Source organism: Equus asinus, chromosome 13 (genome assembly GCF_041296235.1).
Source record: "Equus asinus isolate D_3611 breed Donkey chromosome 13, EquAss-T2T_v2, whole genome shotgun sequence".
Lineage (NCBI taxonomy): Eukaryota > Metazoa > Chordata > Mammalia > Perissodactyla > Equidae > Equus > Equus asinus.
Window position 1 is genome coordinate 44026619 of NC_091802.1, and position 20864 is coordinate 44047482.

General features: G+C 40.7%; 2 protein-coding genes across 4 annotated transcripts in view; both read right to left on the reverse strand.

The window, feature by feature from the left end:
• Window positions 1-4441: 4441 nt before the first annotated feature.
• The window catches only part of LOC106836484 (leucine-rich repeat-containing protein 37A3-like), a 41651-nt gene continuing 25228 nt past the window's right edge, over window positions 4442-20864 (reverse strand). For all 3 annotated transcript variants that reach the window (XM_070483403.1, XM_014849417.3, XM_014849416.3), the window contains 9 exons: window positions 19153-19224; window positions 18517-18591; window positions 14698-14816; window positions 10997-12804; window positions 10469-10573; window positions 6440-6489; window positions 5010-5061; window positions 4786-4928; window positions 4442-4677 (listed from right to left, as the gene is read on the reverse strand). In XM_070483403.1, the coding sequence (XP_070339504.1) occupies window positions 4581-4677; window positions 4786-4928; window positions 5010-5061; window positions 6440-6489; window positions 10469-10573; window positions 10997-12804; window positions 14698-14816; window positions 18517-18591; window positions 19153-19224 (2521 nt within the window). In that variant the 3' untranslated portion in view covers window positions 4442-4580. The remainder of the gene's footprint in view (window positions 4678-4785; window positions 4929-5009; window positions 5062-6439; window positions 6490-10468; window positions 10574-10996; window positions 12805-14697; window positions 14817-18516; window positions 18592-19152; window positions 19225-20864) is intronic.
• The window catches only part of RDM1 (RAD52 motif containing 1), a 36136-nt gene continuing 33804 nt past the window's right edge, over window positions 18533-20864 (reverse strand). Inside the window, exons 7-8 of the transcript XR_011493887.1 lie at window positions 19153-19224; window positions 18533-18591 (exon numbers count right to left, since the gene is read on the reverse strand). The gene's annotated coding sequence lies outside the window, so the exon portion shown is untranslated. The remainder of the gene's footprint in view (window positions 18592-19152; window positions 19225-20864) is intronic.

Genomic DNA, 20864 nt, shown 5'->3' on the forward strand with positions numbered 1-20864 from the left:
TAAGGATGTTCAGTTAAGTAGCATGTGGACAGGCCCATGTGGGGAGGAACTGAGGCCTCTCTGCAACAACTGGCACCACCTTGCAGCCATGTAAGTGAGCAAGCCACCTTGGAAGTGAACCTTCCAGCCTCAGGCAAGCCTTCAGATGACTGCAGCCCCAGCTGATATCTTCAGAACCTCATGAAAGGCCCAGAGCCAGAACTGCCCAAGCCACTCCTGAATTCCTGACTCAAAGAAATTGTAAGGAATAAATGTTTATTGTTGTTTTAAGACACTATTTTGGTGCAATCTGTTACATAGCACCAGATAATCAATACACTGTCTGATATAGGGGTTGAGCCAGACAAACTAGAGACCCTCTGAGCTGGTAAATCTTGCTGGGAAAGATTCGCCCTGAGCTAACATGCTAACAGCTGCTGCCAATCTTCCTTCCTTTCTTTTTTTTTTCACCTCCCCAAAGCCCCAGTACATAGCTGTATATTCTAGTTGTAAGTCCTTTTAGTTCTTCTACGTGAGCTGCCGCCACAGCAGGGCTACTGACAGACAAGTGGTGTAGTTCTGTGCCCGGGAACTGAACCTGGGCCACCGAAGCAGTAAGCGCACTGAACTTTAACCACTAGGCCATCAGGGCTGGCTCTCCTCTGAGCTGGTATATTAAAGAATGATGCCCTCACAATGGGACTTTGGCCCCAGGCTCCAAGTCTTCCCCTGTACCATAACACCTGCCATGCCAACAACCCATAGATTTTCCTGGACATAAAATTCCTTGACCCCATCAGGTAAAGAGGACAGTAGTACTAAATGTGCAGATATAAAGTAGGGTTTTGTTGTTTTTTGGGGAAACTTACAAGCAAAATAGTAACAGAGTGTACTCAATCCTTCAAGCTTTCAGAGAAAGGAATTAGGCCAGACTTAGCTGGACCGTGTGTCCCACAGCCACAGCTCCTGTAGAGAGGGAGCCTGCCTAGGATGCACACGTTTATAGGGATGGCAAGGCAGGGAACATCTATTCCACTAACCAACTGATGAAAGAAAACAATCTCATGAGAAAGGGGGAGTCTGTTTTTCCCGTTGAGCTCACTGGTACCTGCTGAGCTAGCTCTCTGCTGAGCTACTGAAAGGGGAAAGGGAATGGATCTCCACAACTACCCGATGTGATTCTCCACACCTCCTGGATTCCCAAGAATTCACTGATCCCATTCCCAGATTACACTTGGACTTTATCATCATCTGGAATTTACCAGAAGAATCTCAAAATTCCAGTCTTTTACTCTTTGAACATAAGCTCTTGTCCTTCCAGTTCTCACTCATGCATATCCACTCTACACGTTCTTCAGCTGCATCAAAACCTCCTCTCTGGTGCCCCATTTTCTCCCAGTTCCCCAAGTTGATCTCTTTGCCTATTTATGGGCCACCATCAAAGTACTCTTTCTAAAACTAAAGCTTGATCATGTCTCTTCTCTGCTTAAAACATTAGTAGTTTGTGCTCTGTTTGGTCAGGTCCGTGGGCCTTCACTAGGCCCTTTGAGATCCATTCCATGCTCGCCCACACAGCCTCATGTCCTGACTTTTCTTCCCTGTGCTCCACGCTCCAGAACACCAGACTGCACAAAGGTCCAGCACACTCGAGGTTTCATGCTTCTTTGCCTTTGTACTATCCTCTGTCTAGAATGCCTTTCCTTTATCTTGTCAGCCTAAAAAATTTCTGTTTGGCTTTCTTCCACTTCCTCTCCTCCAAGCCATCCCTCACATCTACTGGTTTCCCGCCAATCAAGAGCTAAACCACTTGTCTGGTACACTGCTATTGTCATGTCCAACACACTGTCTTCTATGTACATCTTCAGGTGTCTGTCCCTCCTCCCAGTCTTAGGGGCCCCGTGAGGGCAGGGACTTTGTCATAGTCAACTCTTTCCCCAGTATCAGGCATGGTGTCTGGCATATAATCCAGGCCCAACTCAAGTTCCATCATTTTCATGGACTCTCCCTAGCTTGCCTAACCGTCTCTCCTTTGAACCCCTACATTTCTTTTCTGTATCATTTTTTGCCCTAATCATACATTGCCTCATTTCATTATCTTTTAAAAAATGGCTGATTTCTCTGACAGGTTTCATCGGAATTAGTGAGAATTTTCATTCATTTAATAGCTGCTGGCCTTGTATCCCCCTATCTCCTTCTATCACTCGGATCTCCGTTAGGAGCTGGGCTCTGAGCTAGTTTGCCCACCAGTACGATGGAGACAGAGGCAGCCCTAGGCAGCCATGTTTTGTACCACCTGACCCTGCACACCCCTCCTCCTTCCAGGCTACGGCTGGGGGTGTGTACCTGGATGAACTAGCTCATCCATAGGCTGGCCAGGTGAAGACTCTGGGCTCTGGCAAAAACACTGTCCAACTGAGGTCAAGCTGGGCAAAGCAGAATCTTACTCTTGGGAATTTTAGTTTAGAAATATGGTAGGGGAGCATTTGAGACTAATAAGACTTGTGCAAATCTGAGGTAGTGTTGTATAAAAAAATCTTGTCTAAGCCTCACTTTATGTACCAAATTTGAAATAATGGAAATAACCCCAAAAGGAACCTGGGGCTGCCTGGAATCCTGGTCTATACTTTGAAAAGACCAGCAGTACAAGGATCTCTCTTCTTGGTTTCTTGTCAGCTTCCTGTCTTTGTGTCCGACTCTCTTATTAAAATCAACCCCCCCTCTCATTACAGAGATTGAGCTGGCATGGGGAGTTTCTGCCGTTGTGACCTTACAGTGTAACTAAAGTGTCTAGCATAGGACCTGGCCCACAGCAGGTGCTCAGTAAACTGGAGCTGCCATCATCCTCCTCATCAATATTATTGTTATTGTGATTGACTCTTTGATGGCAGCCATGGCTTATACTTCTCTGTATCCTGACCCCCGAGAGCAGGGCAGTGTATGGTTAGCAGGCCCTGGAGTCTAATAGGACTGGGTTAAAACTCTAACTCGCGGGTTTGGAGGTGTGGCCTTGGGCACTCGAGCAGGTTGCCTGCATTCTTTCAGCCTTGTTTCCTTATCTATCAAATGAGCATAACAAAATATGCTTCCCTGGACCGTTGGGCTAATTAAGACTGCAAGGTGCCCAACCCAGGGCTTGGCACCACATAAGCAAAGAGTCAATGTTAGATGCTGCTGTTGCTTCCTCTTATTACTATTTAGTCTTGGGCTTTAAACACAGTAAATATTTGTTGGTTCACTGAAGTCATCACACAGAGAAAAGTGCTTGTTTTTCATTCTCAGTAAGAAACTTTGGGAGGGAACTTGGGCAGACACCAGGAGAACAGGAGTCTCTCGCCTAGTATTAGCAAACTAAGACACCAGATGAGGAACCGATGTGCTGCTCATTTTGCTTGGAGCCCTACCTAACAGGCAAAACCTGCTGGGCCATTTCCTGGTCTCACTGCTCCTCTGGGGAACTCTGCTCTTGTCTGTGGTTGGCACCATTCTTCCTCTCCTATTACTAAACCACCAGCATCTATTTGTGTTTATCTAGGTAGATTACCAAATCTTGTTCATTCAGAATTTCTTTTACTCACTAATGCATTAAACTCTCACTACTTACTAAATGTGCTCTATTCATGACTTTGCAGAAGGAGTGGAGGAGCTGTTGCATCTTCTGCAGACTGCATTAGCATCACCACTTGGAATCATGCAGCCATGGATCTGCGCTGGGTGAGGAAGGAAGTGGTGGGGTTTGGTGCTGGGCTGAGCTGGAGGGAGCCGAGGAGCACACACCTGATACTCAGTGGGGTCAGGAGGGGCTAGGGCGGTACATGTGAATGGAGAAGTAGCCCCACCAATGTTTTCTGAAATAAAGGGCTGGGGAGGGGAGTCTTGGGCAATAACTGCTCTCACACATTCTTCTTTACCCTCCCCCTCCAGCACCTCCCTGCTAGCTATCCAAGGGTTGGGATTTTTTAAAAGAAAGAAAGAAAAAAACCCAATGTGAAGTTTCCACTAGCTTGTAAGGGTGGGGAACCTCCTACCAAGACAGGGCATGCTTTTGTGCATGAGTTTGAGAGCCTGGGAAAAAAGACAGGCCTTGGCCCTACAGTGGAGGGAGGTTCAATCATCCAAATATTCTGGCAACCCCAAAGATCCTGTGAACGGGGCCAGAAGTGGAGGATCCTTTATGGGCAGGAGGTCACATATGTTGCAAATAACTGGTACTTGCTAAGTCAGGGGAGAGCACCAGAATAAACAGCTATTTGATTTAGTAATCTATACCTCTTGAGGATGATATGTTTTCCAGGTCCCAGATACTGATTCTATTGGGGAAGCAAGGGAGAGAAGCCCCTATTCATCCTTCTTTGCCCATACTGCCTCTTGTGGAAGCACCGGCCACCACGACGGATTCCAGCTTCAGCTCTGCTTGTCTTGCCTATGGCCCTTGTTATCTGTATATAAATATTTAACTAGTTACTTTTTAATTCCTTACCACATGGCTAGAGTTGGATATGAATTTATACATTTTAATATGAGAAAAATAAGTATTTTCCAAGCAATGCTGAGAAGCCAATACTAGAAAATCATGTTTGTGGTTGACCTGTGGCTGGCTGGGGTCACTCGTCCTCAGGGGCCATCTCACTTTCCTCCCCGCCCTCCTCAGCCACCGACTCGGTAGTGGGAATCTTCTCTGCCAAGCTTTCGGCGAGCTCCCTGGGGTGAGAAGAACGGGGCCAGGGCTGTTACTTTTGAAAGGAACCATTGAACTTCTCATTATTTCCTCATTTCAGATAGAATTTTAAATCATCCCCAGTCATTTACCCTGTATCCTTGTTGAAAATTTCTTCCTCGTCCGAAGAATCCTTGTCATGTAGTTTCTGTGCCATGTTTTTCTTGCGTGTGGCGTTGAGAGGTCTGTACATATCCCTAAGCCAAAGTGGCCGCCTTCTCCAGAAAAAGCCCCCCTAGAAAACAGAAAGGGAAATCGGGATTATGCATTTCTCCTGCTCTTTCTGGCCACAGTGCTTTATCCTCCTCAAATTTACCTTACTCTCACTATCCGTTGAGCGTTTCTTACGCAGAAATCGAAAAAAGCTCCTTGGAGGAAAAAACAGACAGACAATTAGTGATTCATGCCATTTTCCATGTCTCTCACAACATATACCTCTGGTCTTATTAGGACTAAGTGAGTACCTCAGTCTATAATCACAACGAGCAAAATCACCCCAGACCTGGGATCTTGAAAATAATCCTATGCATCCTGAGCTTCCAGAAGTTCTCCATGTCTGCCCAAAACGGCTCCACAATGTCTCTGGGGAGACCTTTGTATGTGGCTTGGAATGGAGTATAGGCAGGATTTTCAGCGCCCCCTCACCTCTTGGCCCTTGGCCAAGTGCTGTTGTGCAGTGAACAAACTGCACAACCACACTGGGCAGAAGCACTTTACTCCCTCCAGAAGCATTGTACATCAGTCCCCTTCGGACCTAGACTCACAGGCATGACTTGCTGGGGGTGGGAGAGATGGTGATTCTATTTTCCCAGCTGCTTTATCCTATGAGTTGAATCACACCAAATAAGTGCCTGAGTCCAAGGAGCAAAGTTATCTAGCTCAGTGACTTTCACACTGCAGGCTGCCAGTGATCAGTGAGAGAGTTGTAAAATCAGTTTAAAGCTCATGACTAGCACTAAACCACAAAATATTCTTTTTGAAAACAGAAGAGAAAAAATGAGTGAGCATAATAGGTTTGTTTTAGAAACTACTTATGTCTATATGGTATGTGTCAAGTGAGTCATGACATCAAACGTAGCTCACAGCCTGAGCACAGTGTAATCAACGGAGAAGTCCCCATCTGGAAAGGAACCATCTTCTTTCTGACATTCACAGGAGTATGATCATGGGGCAAGATATTTTCCCTTCTCCTTCTTCACTTTCTTATTATAAAAGGAAGAGACAAAATACTGTCTAAGGTCTCTCCCAGCTAAAATTCCATGAGGTTTGGATAAAGAGAATAGAAAGTGGAGGCCTAAAAACCAATAGGATGAGAAGGGAAGTTTTCCTGCCACTTTACAGGAAGGATTCATATATTCTGCCTTCTACCAACCTTGAAGGAGACTAGCCTCTTTACCCCAACACCATGTGGCCTTCCCTACCCCTTCCTCAGAGCCTCTGAGAAGGCCTCTGGCCGGGCCTGATGCCCACTACCAGCAGGAACAGGTACAACCAAAACTTCTTCCCCACCACCCTCTTTCCTTAAAGGACTAGAGACAGCAGATTCACCTGTGTCAGTCCCACTCTAATTCAGCTTTCGCTGGGGAGCTAGTTTTGCTGGATCAAAGCAAAGCATTAGGGGAAATAAGTATTATTCATGCCTTTCATGGTTTCCTTACTGTAAAATGAGCAGATTGAAATAGATGAGTTCTAAGTTCTGCTCTAGTTCTAAAATTCTAGTTTAGAAACTGCCAGACCAATATTTACCTTGAGCTCCTTTCTGTACCTTCCTCTGGTGCTGTTCTATGAGAATAAATCTGTTTTGGAAGAAAACATGATCGTGATTATCCATCACAATGACCATTTCAAAATCTTTATTCATTCCTTATTATTTTAAGTCTTATCTACCAGTGAGATAACTTTTTTTGAGGATAGAAACTCTATCTTGTTCAATAATCCTTTGATCTTCCACAGTACCTAACTTAGGATCTTGCATACAGCTGGCAATATATTTTGTTGGCTGTTTTAGATAACATTCAACAGATAGTTCTTAATAAGAACTCTTAGAAGTAGGAAAAGAAAATAAGAGTATCTACCAGAAACCTGAACAGCAGCATCATTTTAAAGTCAAGAACAAGAGTAAGATGCCTGTTATTACTGCTAATATTTATCATTGTTGAGGAGGTCCTAATTAATGCAATAAGAAAAATGAAGGTATTGGAAAGGAAAAGACAAAACATATTTGCATATGAAATGATGGACAACCTGAACAGCCCAAGAGAATCAACTAAAATTTTACTGACAGTAATATGAGAATTCAGCAAGATGGCTAGATACAAAATCAAGAGATCAAGGTACAAACCTCAATAGCTTTCCTATATACCACGAGTAACTAATTAAAAAACAGAAGAAAGATCCCATTTATAATATCAATAAAATTCATAAAATGTCTAGGAATAAACTTAACAAAAAATGTGTAAGACCTATGTGATGAAAACATTAAAACTCTTCGGAAGGACATTAAGAAGAAATGAATACATGGTGTGAGATACCGTGTTCCTAGAATGTTGTGAAGATGTCAAGTACCCTCAAGGTAACCTACAAATTCAATGCAATTCTATACAAATTCCAAGATAGTTTTTTAAACAAAAACTAGCCAGCTGACCTTTGCTAGAGAAAATATGCAAGAATAGCTATGAAATGTATGAAAAAGATCAAAGAGCAGGAGCTTACCCTATCAGGTATCAAAATATGTTATAAAGCAACTAGAATTTAGTGTGATACTGGTATTGGTATAGGAAAAGATAACTGGATCAATAGAACAGAGTACAGATAAAGATAGTATTTTAGATCAGTGAAGACAGAATGAACCATTCAATGAAAGATTTTAGAACAATTAGATCTACAGGCAGGGAAAACAAGTTAGTTCCCTTACCTCAACCACACTGAAAAATAAAACAAATTCTAGATGAATTTAAAAATATATAACAACAAATGTTATAAAAGTACTGGAAGAAAATATGAGACTTTTTATATCTAAAAATATCAGAGGTATTTTTGTACCACGAAGTGACAAAGGCCTTGCTGACAAAACCCACACACCATAAGCCATGAGGAGAGGACCGGCAGATACGGTGACAGACTGTCAACATGCCTCCTGCTCTTCATAGACCTTACCCCTTTCTCCCCTGGATTGTTTGTCTTCTTTCTGTTGACTTATAAAAGCCTATTTATATTAAATATATTAATCCTTTCCGTGGCTTTCACTGAATTTCAGTGTTTCCAACATTTCCCAGTGTTTTCATTTTTAAGGAGACAAAACTGAACAGCGGACTAAGGAGCATGGGCTTTGTAGGTGAAACCGTGTTCTGCTCTTGGTTTTGCCACTGGAGTCTTAAGCTGATCTCCTTCATCTGTGAAAGAGGGCTGGCAATATCGTCCTCACAGGATTGTGGGGATTAAATCAGAAAATAGATGGAAAACTCTTTGTCTTATGCTTGGCATAAGTCACTGCTAAGTTTGCTAATGCTGTCACAGACAAGGCAGTCAGATCTGTCTGTGCTATCAGGGTCAGAAAGCTCTTTCCCACCAAAAGATTATAAAAATATTGCTTCTATTTTCTTCTAATACTTTTATGGCTTCTTTTTATATGTTCGTTTAAGATGAGAAATAGGGATATGCTGTTATTTCCCCCAAAATAGTTAGGCAGCTGTGCTATACCACTTATTCATTTTCTTCTACTGATTAGAATCTTAAAAGGTGACATTTCAAATGTGTTAGCAACACAAGGGTCTGTCTATTGCTGAACTCTGTATGCTACTTCATATAAATATTAGGTTGCATGATTCCTCACTGTGGAATTGACACAATGCCTCATCTCTCTTCCTTTGAACATCATTATTGTCTACTACAGGAAAAACACTACATGGTCCCTGGCCTCAAAAAGCTTATCATTTAAATGGGGAGAGGAAATAATGAAACCATATAAATAAATACCAATGAAAGGTTAAACTACATAGAAATTAAAAGCAGTATAGGAGTTTATAGAAATTCCAAAAAGGCAAAAGGCCATATGCCACCTGGAGATGCAGAGGGTACTGTCTGGGCAATGGCCAATGACTGTTTTCCCAGAGGCCTTGGCAAGCTGACCCACACTACTCCCCAGCCTCCTAGACTCAGAAATCAGACTGTGTCCTCACCAAGAGAGAACTCACTTCTTTCTATCAGGGCAGTCTCACCTTATCAGTATCACAAGATTGATCAAAAGTCAGAATGCCAGATTATGACTTACAATGAGATATCCATCTGTTCCACAGACAGGGCATCCGTGTCTACACAATCAGGGAATTACCTTCTATAGAGATGGGCCTCTGTGGCACAATCAGAAGGCTACTTGGTGAGAATAGAGTTAGAACAAAAGGGTCAGCTGAATCCAGCATTTACTGGGAAGGACTGAAGTAGCCGGGTCATCCATCTCCCCGAAAGGCACAGCTTGGCTAGTGGGCCTGACTTTCCATATCTGCTGCCTGAGGTGCCATTTCTACTCTTGGCAATGCCAGGGTGACCACTGCCCATATTGGTCTCTTCTTCCCTTTTTCTATGCTTTTACCACAGACCAACCCTCCTGAAGATAGACATGTTTCTCTTTAGCAGTTAATGGATCCAGTCAGGTTTTCCTCAAGTCTGAGAGATCAGGAAGCCATTTGGTCCTTACACATCTCTGCTCTGCTCCATAATGTGTTGACCTTGGTGTTTCTCTCTGGGGGAGCCACCTTTTAAAAAAGTGTTTACCATATTTTTAAGTTCTTAGAGGAGGGGGATGCCTCACTATGGCCCCTAAGAAATGGTGACAAATCTCACAGAAGGACTAGGACTGGAAAGGCTAGAGTACTCAGGGAAGGCTTTATGAAGAAAGATGAACTTGAATTGGCTTTTGAGAGATTCATAGGACTTCCATAGGCAGAGCAAAATAAGGGGATTTTAGAAGGGCAAAGGCACAGATAAAAGTCAGGATGGGCGTGGTGTGACTAGGGTATGGTGGGGGGCTGCTTTGGCTGGGACAGAGGCCTGTCATGACAGTAGCAAAGGTAAATAAGGTAAATTAGGTTGGATTGGTAGGGTAGAGCCAAGACTGTCAGCTCATTAAATGACTCTTTGAATGTTAGCACCTGCCTGTTGGGAAAGGTATGCAATTGAACCAAAGATAAGCAAGCTCCAGGAACAGGCTACGTAAATACGACATGAGCAGCCTGATGCAGTGTTTTAACTGAACCTATTTACACAACGCCTCACACACTGGAGAAGAAAGCTGCTAAGTAAATCTAATGAATTGACAAGATCACACTTTCATCGGTTAGCCAAGTGCTTTCTCCCAGGGTGACTGACAGCTCCAGGAGGGTGGGGATTATATATCTCTCATCATTTCGGCCAATAAGGAAAGAAATCAGTGGTAGAATGAAAGTGACTGGTGAGTACATCAAGTCAACATAGCTTGGAGTTGAAGGCATTTTACTATCATGTCAACTCTGGCCTTCTTAAATTTAACTTCTTAAAATAGTCTAAGGGCTTGTGATCTTGGTTTCAGTTCCACAGAGATCTCCTGGGAGTAGGCGTCCTTTAAAAATCCCTGGAATATACTTTGCAATAAAAGAACAAAGCAGATCTCAGTCTTCATGACTCAAGAGGAATGTCAAGTAGTAGAAGGTGGAAAAGCAGCTTTCATTTTCAGTTTGTGAGATCCAAATCTATTTAAAGACAAGATATATACTGGAAATCTGAATTAATTGTTGTCCTTACCTCAGTGAGACAGAAAATTATAATCAAAATCATCACTACTACAGTCACAGATATTGTCAAAATGACTTTGTTGTTATAGCCATATCCTGGAACTTCTTTTGTGAGCTGAAAAAATTAAGGATAAATTTTTTTTTTAAACAAAGAGATGGAAACGATTAAAGCTAACTATTCTTAAACCCTTTCTAAAGAACAGTTAACTATGCTTAGACTGCTCTGAAACCCCATTCTTTCCCGTGAGTACCTTATAGTTTCTTAAAGAACATACCAAATCTAATGTTACATAATCTTATCATTAGCAGTTTCTTCTACAATTTATTTATCTTGTGTGTTAGGTCCTTTTCTCATCTACCCTAGGAATAGTGGCTCCATTCGCTAAATGAGCAAAGTGGGAGGTCAATGTTTTAACCAGAGTTATATGGCCAAGACACGACACGGACTAGGAGCCCCTGGTCTTCCTGCTGGGTGCTTCAGGGGCAAGTCCTAAACTGACTAAAAGTTCAGGTCCCACATTTTGGGAGTTGTCTTCACCTCGCTGGACTCCTGTTGTTTCTGTTCACTCTGGGCTTCTGTGCTCTCATTGATATAGTTCTCAGTTTTCCATTGGTCCGTATCCCAGTCTGCCTGGGACACCTTAACGTCTTGCTGCTCACTGAGAAGCTTCATCAGGAGGCCTGTTCTGGAGATGAGCTTGGCACAGGCCAGTTGCACATGGGTCTCAGAGCAGTCCATTTTCAAGGTCCGGATGACATGCGAAATGAGCCTTCTCACGTCATTGTTGGGGATGAGGGACCGTAGCTGCTGGTTTAGCTGAGTTTCAAATTGATCACCCGGGGATGAGAACAACGGGAAAGGGAAGTGGGTGGGCTTGGAGGGTAAGCCAGTGCCCACCTTCTGGTATTCCCATTGGGTTTCATTGGTTTGTTTAACAGTTGGCATAATGCTGTCTGCAGTGACAGCAGCATCTGCAGTGGAAACATTCTTACTCGCAGTGATTTGAGAGACAGTGTCTTCTGGCTCAGCAGTATTTTCTGTAGGAATATTTTCGTCAAAACCATTTTGTGCAGTAGTGTTTTCTACAGTAGTCTTTTCTGCAGAAGGTTCTGAAGGAGAAAATTCTAGAAAAGGATTTTCCTGAGAAGTCAGTTCTGAAGATGAAAAAGCCTCTCGTGAAGGGGAGTTTATGAGGCTTCTCACTGCAGAGAATGGAGGCCTCTTTGCAAGCATCAGTCTATTGAGTGAACCTTCCTCTCTGAACTTTTGACTCATTTTGACCTTGGGTGTTCTGTGGACCACACGAGGGCGAGTTTTATGAAAGAGGGATTTTTTTCTGGAATGTGAGATTGGTTTAGAAGCCTTCATATTTCTAACTCTGGCATTTGCATCTTCTAAAACAAAAATTGTGTAGCTTAAGTCTTTTGATTTGTTTTTAACCTCAGATAGGGAATTGAGAGCTGTGGCGTCAGAAGGGCTGCCCATGGAGTATTGTTTCAGAAAAGAAGAGACTGCCGTCTTATCTTCCTTTAGGGATGAAGGCTCTGTGTTGAAGGAGTTTCCCACTAACTTCCTGGGCCTCCAGGCCATGTGAAGCGGCTCCAGCTCCCCTGAGGATGGCCTGAGCCTTCTTTCTTTGGCAACGTTCTCCACAAATGGCTGGGCATTCTGCTTCCTCTTGATGCGCTGATCTCCCACTTCCTTGAAGTGCCTTTTCTGTATGCCCTTTGGGCCCTTAAGGACCCTGTTTACTCTTAGCAGCCTTTTCCCTCTGCTCTGAATCATTGCTGGGCTGTTTTCCTGGGGTTGGGCAGTTTCTAATTTCTTTTGAAAGATTTGGCGTTTAAATTTGGGACCTAAAAGGTTGGAATGTATAAGCATGGCAATTTTTTCTTTCTTTTTAACCTCATCAATTTTCTCTTGGATTTCTGCATCTAACAAATTTTCCAGAAAATAGAGTCTCTTCAATTTATTTTTATAAGTTGAATTACTGGATTTACGAATAAGAGAAGGGTTCTTTGTGTTATTTTTCAAATGACCCATCTCCTTTTCAGCTCCATCTTGTACACTTGAAAAAAGAAGTTTAATGAATGGTAATAATGTTGATTCTACATCTTCTAGATTTCCCTCTGAGAAATAAGGCAAAATGTAATTTAGTGCGCTGATAACATCACTTTCATCATTAAAGTCTAGCTGCTCGTTCATGAATGCTGACAAACTGACGCCATTTTTGTCTGAGGATGCTTTCTCTGGCACAATGGTCAGCTCAGTGCTCGTGTTCTTCTTCCGGGCTTGTAATACCTTCATGAATGATCCTTCTGCATTCCCTATAGATGCTTCTTCATCTGTCAAAAAAGAAGAGACTGCTTTTGATAATGAAAGACTGATGGGACAGCTTTTTGTCAGCCTACAGCTGTATATCCCAGTCAAATAAATTAGGAATCAGCAAACATTTGAGTGCCATGTAGAGAGGAGAAAAATAAACCCAAATTTAAACCTACGATTGGCAACAACAAAAGGAGAAAAAGTGGTTCTCTACTCAGAACATTCCATGGTATGAAATATATTAACTATAGTTAGGATTAGGCCATTGGTCCCCAAGGGCCAACTGCCCGGTCCTCAAGAAAAGCCATGGCTGGAAGACAAATATTTCCCCGCTCAGCTAGACCCCCTGCAGATCTTCTGTGACTCCTCATGTTCATATGCCCCATTCCATCCCGCCTCAGATGCAGAGGGAGCGTGAGGCTTCCTCTCTCCACCTCTTCAGTGTGCTCGTGTTCTGGCTACTATCACAGACGACCACAACACCATCCACAGCTAAAAGGTCCTGGTCTGAACACGCCCTTCTCCACCTACCCTCAGGTTCCTTTGCTTGGGCCTGCTCCCATATATCCTAGCCCCTGTAACAGAAGGCTCTATATAGAAAAAAACCGCTATGTCCACCTTGAATCTTTGTTTAAAAGTGGGCGGGGATCTGAGGTGTAGATTAAGAGATTCACCAGACCGTATGCCAAGGTGGGAATGTTCAATAAATCAATGGAATAATACTTCAAGTCCTAAAATGCAGAAGGGAAAAAGCAACTTTTGTCAGATGCCTACTTTGCTTTCATTTCATTTCATTTCTAATACTTCCAGCTTTACCTGTGGAACCAGCCAAAGGTTTTCACTGCATGAAGTTCAAGTGTACCATTGTGCAGCTGGGCTTCTTTTCCAGAAAAATTAAAAGTATTTTTGGTGGTGGTGGTGAGAGTCAGAGGATGAGGTAAAGGTGATGAGAGAGGAGGAGGAGGTGCTTGTGGAGAGCCCGAAACTGGGGACAGGAGACCTGGGTACCAGCCTACAGCACCTAACACCTCTGATCTTGTTTTTCCTCACCTGTAAAAGGAGATTAAAAATGCCTGTTCTGCCCACCTCTAGGGGATAGGGGAGTAATATAATTGGTAAAAAAAAAAATGTTTTGAAAAATAAGCAACACTGTCTTTATATAAGTAGCAAAGTGTTCTTATTTATGATGTGCCCTAGATCACTGATAGAGACCTGTATTCAAGCTCTCTGGGCATGAAAGCACATTTTGTAAGTCATCAAGTTGGTGCCAATACATCTAATATACAGAAAAATACTTAAAAACACCTGAGTGTTTTGTGGATGGAGAAGAATGAGATTCATGGTAAGTTCAGAGTTGGACAGTCTAAGAATCGAACAGCCCTCCCATCCATGAGAAAGGCCAGGTAGCAGCTTCTGGTTATGGAACCAGAAACTCTCAGGCTCCAAATAAAACTTTTATAAAATAGCATCACCTGTGCTCTTTTATAAAATTGCAAAAGCAAACAAAATAAACAAAAATCTATCTACATCTGTTCTATAAGACAAAGGGCACTTGAGACCTAATGCATATAAAATCAGTTTACAAACTGTGATGCACTATATGAGTAAGTCCTCATCTGGGGGTAAGGTACCAAGCAGAGAGCACCACACACAATATGTAGCCATTAATGTTAATTTCCTCCCTCTTTTCATTCCTTTCTCTTGTTCTTTTCTATTAGCTTGATAATGTAACTGAGAATCTGACTTTTAGCAAAGGAGTAGTTCTTAGAAATTTAGGGAGTTGAATTCGATTGAGCGAATAAAGATAGAGCAATTACATCATTAGTTAAAATATTTATCATCATTGATTAAAAATAAAAATTAAAACATAAAATAAAAATTTACACATTTATCATCAAGCAGTGCAGACTCACCACAACGTGTGGTGTTCGTCAGACACTCGCTGTCACAATGTAGCTTGACTGTCTTGCAGACCACCTCAATGTTATTTTTAAATTGGCAGAGGCAGCAGGCCATACGGCTAGGTAAGACCCTATAAATGGAAACACAGATAAGTAAATTAGTGGTCAAGGAGTTACTGAGTATGTAGAAGAGGCAGGCCAAGGCCACCACAGGGCTCTGCAAAAAAAGGAGTTCTTGGGACATATGGCCTGAACAATCGGGTAGGGACCAGTTGGTCAACTGCTGTTCTTGAATATTATAATAAACAGAGAGGAAGACAGAAGTATCCAACAGAAGAGCCAGGACAGCAGTGGGTATGGTATGCCTAGAATAAAGGCAACAGGGCTTAGAATTGGGTGACATTGATCTGCAGTTTAATTCAGAATGATCTCCCAACCCAAAAGTCTCACTTAGGGTTGAGAGTGCACAGGAAGAGGGTAGACTTCTAAGAAGAGTCTGAGTAAGTCCCCAACTTCTGGAGTCTCTTTCTTAATTCCTAGTTGAGAGAGGTAAATATATCAGAAATATATATTAGAAATTACTCTGGGAATAGAAAACATCGTGTGGTTAAACAATAACAGAGATCACATTGGCCAACTCTGGACTATCTGAACATTCAAAAGAATAACAATGATAATAAGGTATAAAACAATTAATTTAAAGAAGAACCCGTGAGTTCACAATGATACTCAAAAAGAAAAGAGTGGGGCGCTCTGCTTCGTAGAATGATGCCAGCATATAACTGTACAAAGAGACATGAAGAAACTTTCTGAGTTGATGGACATTTTGAATTTGGTGATGGCTTTATGGTGTTTACATATATTGACACAGATTACTGTATGTCAATTATACCTCAAAAAGCTGTTAAAAATAAATGATATAATTGAGACAATTGGGAAATTTGAATATCAACTCTTTATTAGACAATATTATTGTACAGGAATTTAATTTCTTCAGTGTTAATAGTGTTGTAATTACATAGGAAAATGATTTTGAATATTGGAGAGAAGGCATCTAGCTGACAAGGGAGGGATCAGCTGTGGTAGACGCTATGGGAGGTTGAGGAAGATGAGGCTAAAGCAGTGACCAACAGATGTGACAATGTGGGGAAGACAGTCATTTGTCAGCTGACCTGACAAAAATGGTTGGATCAGAGTGCTAAATGCAATGCCCTTTCCCATCCTAATCTCATGTCATCCCTTCAAGTAGCCTTAGCATATTTCTATGTAGCCTTAGCAAGTTTCTACTAGCTTGCCATATTGGAGGGGGGATGGCAAAATTTAAAGTGCAGTAAGTTGTGTAATAAACTGTCACAAAAGGGCCCTACAGAGATATTTTTTAAAACTGCAAAAAGAATGAAACTTGACCCTCACCTCACACCATACATAAAAATTAACTCAGAATGGATCATAGACCTAAATGTAACTATACAACTTCTGGAAGAAAACATAGGAGAAAATCTTTGTGATTTTGGATTAGGCAATGAGTTCTCAAAGATTTCTTAGATAAGACACAAAAAGCACAAACTACATAAGAAAAAATTTCTAAATTAGGGTTCATCAAAAGTTAAATATTAAAAACTTCTGGTCTTCAGAGATACTTTTAATAGAATGAAGACAAGCCACAACCTGGGAGAAGATATTTACTAAACACATATCTGAGACAAAGGACTTTTTCCAGAATACGTAAAGTGCTCTTAAAACTCAATAAGATAAATATCCAATTAAAAAATAGATTTGAACAGACACTTCATTAAAAAAGACATTTGCACATGAATAGGCACTCAACATCATTAGCTATTAGATGAGATTGGGCGCATTCAGGTTGATATGGCCTTAGACTCATCAGCTGTTAGAGAAGTGCAAATTTAACCACAGTGAGATACAACTATATACCTACTAGAAAGGCTAAAACTTTTTGAAAACTGAAATATAAGGGTCAAGTGAAGCTATGGAGCAACCACAACTCTCATACACTGCTGGTGGGAATGCAGAAGGGTACAGCCACTTTAGAAAACAGTTTAGCAGTTTCTTAAAAAGTTAAATATGCACTTAGCATATGACGTAGCAATCCCACCCTTAGGTATTCTACTCCAAAGGAATGAAAACATATGTTCATACAAAGAGCTGCATGTGAGTGTTTTTAGCGGCTTTATTTATAATAGGCAAAAAATTAGAAACAACTCAAATGTCCATTAACAGATGAATGCATAAACAAACTGGTATATCCACACAGTTGGAATATTACTCAGCAATAAAAAGGAATGAACTACTGACAGGTGCAACAACACGGATGAGTCTCAAAAGGATTACGCAAAGTAAAAGAAGCCAAACACAAAGCCTACATTCTATATGATTTCATTTACATGATATTCTGAAAAAGGTAAAACTGTAGGGACAAAAGGGATCAAAGACTTGAAGATACGTCCTGAAACTATAAACCTCCTGGAGGATAATACTGGTAGTACACTCTTTGACACTGAACTGAAAAGGATCTTTTCAAATACCATGTCCTCTCAGACAAGGGAAACAAAAGAAAAAATAAACAAGTGGGAATTCATCAGACTAAAGAGCTTCTGCAAGGCAAAAGAAACTAGGATCAAAGCAAAAAGACAACCCACCAGTTGGGAGAAAATATTTGCAAATCATATATCTGACAAGAGGGTAATCTACATAATATATAAGGAACTCACACAACTGAATAAGAAATCAAACAACCCGATCAAAAAGTGGGCAGAGGAGATGAACAGACGTTTTTCCAAAGAAGATATACAGATGGCAAATAAACACATGAAAAGATGCTCAACATCACTAATCATCAGGGGAATGCAAATCAAAACCACACTAAGATACCATCTTACATCTGTTAAAATGGCTATAATCACTAAGACTAAAAATAACAAATGTTGGAGAGGGTGTAGAGAAAAGGGAACCCTCATACACTGCTGGTGGGAACGCAAACTGGCGCAGCCACTATGGAGATTCCTCAAAAAACTAAAAATAGAACTACCATATGACCCTGCCCTCCAAATACTGGGTATCTACCCAAACAATTTGAAATCAATAATCCAAAGTAACATATGCACCCCTATGTTCATAGAAGCACTATTTACAATAGCCAAGACATGGAAGCAACCCAAGTGCCCACTGACCGATGATTGGATAAAGAAGATGTGGTGTATATATACAATGGAATACTATTCAGCCAGAAAAAAAGACAAATTCATCCCATCTGCAATAACATGGAAGGACCTAGAGGGAATTATGCTAAGCGAAATAAGTTAGTCTGAGAAAGACAAACACCAGATGATTTCACTCATATGTGGAATACAAACAAGCACTTGGACAAAGAAAACCGTTCAGTAGTTACCAGGGGAAGGGGGGAGGGGGGTGGGCACAGGGGGTGAAGGGGAGCACTTATGTGGTGACAGTCAAGAAATAATGTACAACTGAGATCTCACATTGATGTAAACTCTTATGAACTCAATAAAAAAATTTTTAAACATTATGAAAAAAAATCAGATTGGTGGTTGCCAGGGGCTGGTGGTGAGAGAGAGGACTGACCGCAAAGGGATATGAGGGGCCTTTTTGGGGTGACAGAAGTGTTCTATATCTCAAATGTCATGGTGGTGGTTACATAACCATACACTTGTCAAAGCTCACCGAACTGTACACTTAAAAAGAGTGAATTTTATTAAATGAAAATTATACCTCAATAAACTTGATTTAAGGCAATAAAACAAATCTAAAAAAACAACTAAGTGAAAATAAGTGTAAGAAAAATCAACTTACAGTTTTTCCAATTCAAGGGTCATCATGAGGATGCTCTCAATGGTTGCAAGTGACACTTGTGTTGTTCCCATGTCTCTGAAGGAGAAGCCCAAAGATGGATGATATGAACCCAAAGACAAAAATTCTATACTTAAAAAGATACTTAATGACATGTGATTCCTTCAATTCTGCCTTCTCTGTCAAGCTAGCTCAAGAGTCTACTTACCATAGATGATAATTCCAGAGAGCTCTTATTGAAGAAATTTAAATTTATTTGCATTATCAAATTAATGGCCTTGGTGCTGAACAGTACAATCTTTTTTTTACCATTATCCCACCTCTCATTCTCAATTGCAGCCACCTTTCTTGACTACTCTTTAAAAAAAATAACGTACACGTTATTCCTCATTGCTTTCTGGGATAAATGATATTTCTACGTGGATCTATATGTTCCATAGCTGTAGGTGTGCTTCAACACTGTCTTGCCGATATATATATTCTTTCTTAATCCTTTTCTTTGTCAATAACTCTTATTTCAATAACCCAGTTAAAATTTAAATTATAACTTTTTACAAGAATGCAAAATACTTAATCTTTGGTGAAGGTAAAAAAGAGCAGAAATCATCTCATTAGCCATGAGATTGTTGCAATACTTACAAATATTTTAATGCTGGCAATTTAAAAAGATAAGAATCTTCAACAGTTGTCAGAGGATTACGACTGAGAATTCTGAAAAATGCAATGGAATTAAAATTATCTGCATTTTCAATAGCTGCCATGAAAGTTTATATTCATTTTTTTGGTATGGAACTTGAAGGTAAAAAAAAAAATCATTTTCTGTCTTTACCTATAAATCACCCTCAGAATCCATAAAGCACTCTTCCTTTGGGAACTACCCAAGTCTCTAGATGATAAAGTGGAGAAGAAAAAGAGAAAAAAAATAGAAGAAAAGTGGATAGCAAAGAAAAACTATGCCAAAGAACTTTCCAGGCTGAAAACCCTTGAAGTGACTATGCTGGTAGGAAGCCCTTGCTCTGTAGGAAATACTATTTCTAGTGTCCTCCACACTTCAAGATGCTTTTCTTTCATCTCTAGAAATTTTTAAAATTCCGTGATTTAAACTACCCAGTTAAAGACAAAAATAGGATCAATTTCTTGGAGCCAAAGAAGGGGGATCAATCTAAGAGGAACTGGTGAAAGCCATACTCCCTCCCATCACACATTCATGTATTCCTGTATCACAGCCTTTGTTACATTGTATATAATCACCTGTCTGCTTCAGGGCAGGGACCACACTTTGTCATTGTCATCCCTGTGCCTGACATAGTGCCTGATACTTCCTAGGTATTTAATAAATGTTTGTTGAATAAATAAATAACATTTTGTTTACATATCAATAAAGTGAACAAATTCATTTTTTGACACAAATTTTTATTCCAAAATGCTGGAATAGATTTTCTTCTTAATTCTTTAAAACAAACAAGTGAACAAACAAGAAACAGGAAGAAAGAAAAGAAAATCTGCCTTTAGTTTAACTCTACTCAAGAATCATTAGTATACTTTTGCAAAATATTATAAAGATAATTTTCACAACTAATATCTATTGTGCTGCCAGGCATCTGTGATCAGCATTTCACATTTAATCCTCACGATAACCTTATACATTAGATAATGTTATTACTCTATTTTACAAATGAGGAAAGTGAGGCACAGAGAGGTTATATAACTTGTCCTAGGTCATCAAGCTACTAAGAAGCAGAGCTGGAATTTGAACTCAGTTCTGACTCCAAAGACTGTGTTTAACCTGTATGAAGAAAAGGGGTTTAAAATAGCTGTTACTTTATCTTAATTTTGAGAGCACTAAATATAGAAATACCTTTTCAAACTTCATCATCGAACTTCATCCCATTTGGGAGAGCCTCTATGAAAATTACATTTTCTTTGTATTCCTTTTCCTAATTATCTCTCATGATTAAATACTTAGTGAGCCTATGGTCATTGAGACTTTACAGATTTAAAACCATGTTGTAGGCAACTCAGTGCAAATGGTGGAGTGAGGACACCTGAAAATTCACCCTTCCATAAAAGCAACAGAAAAACTGGCAACAATTGTCAGAATCACCTTTTCCAGAACTCTGGAAATTTAACCAGTGGGCTTACGGCAACCCAGGGGACATTTACTCAAGAAAAACTGATTAATTTCTGTAAGATCAGTGAGATCTGTGTTGCTTTAACTTGTCCTAGGCCTGTGTTCTCCCTCCCAGTGGTAGCCTTGAAAAAGTCCACATCCCTGGTACAAGAAGGAGCAGAGTGGAGCTGGAGCGCCTCCAAAGCCTCTTTCCCAAAAAACTGCCATGATTTTACTGTCT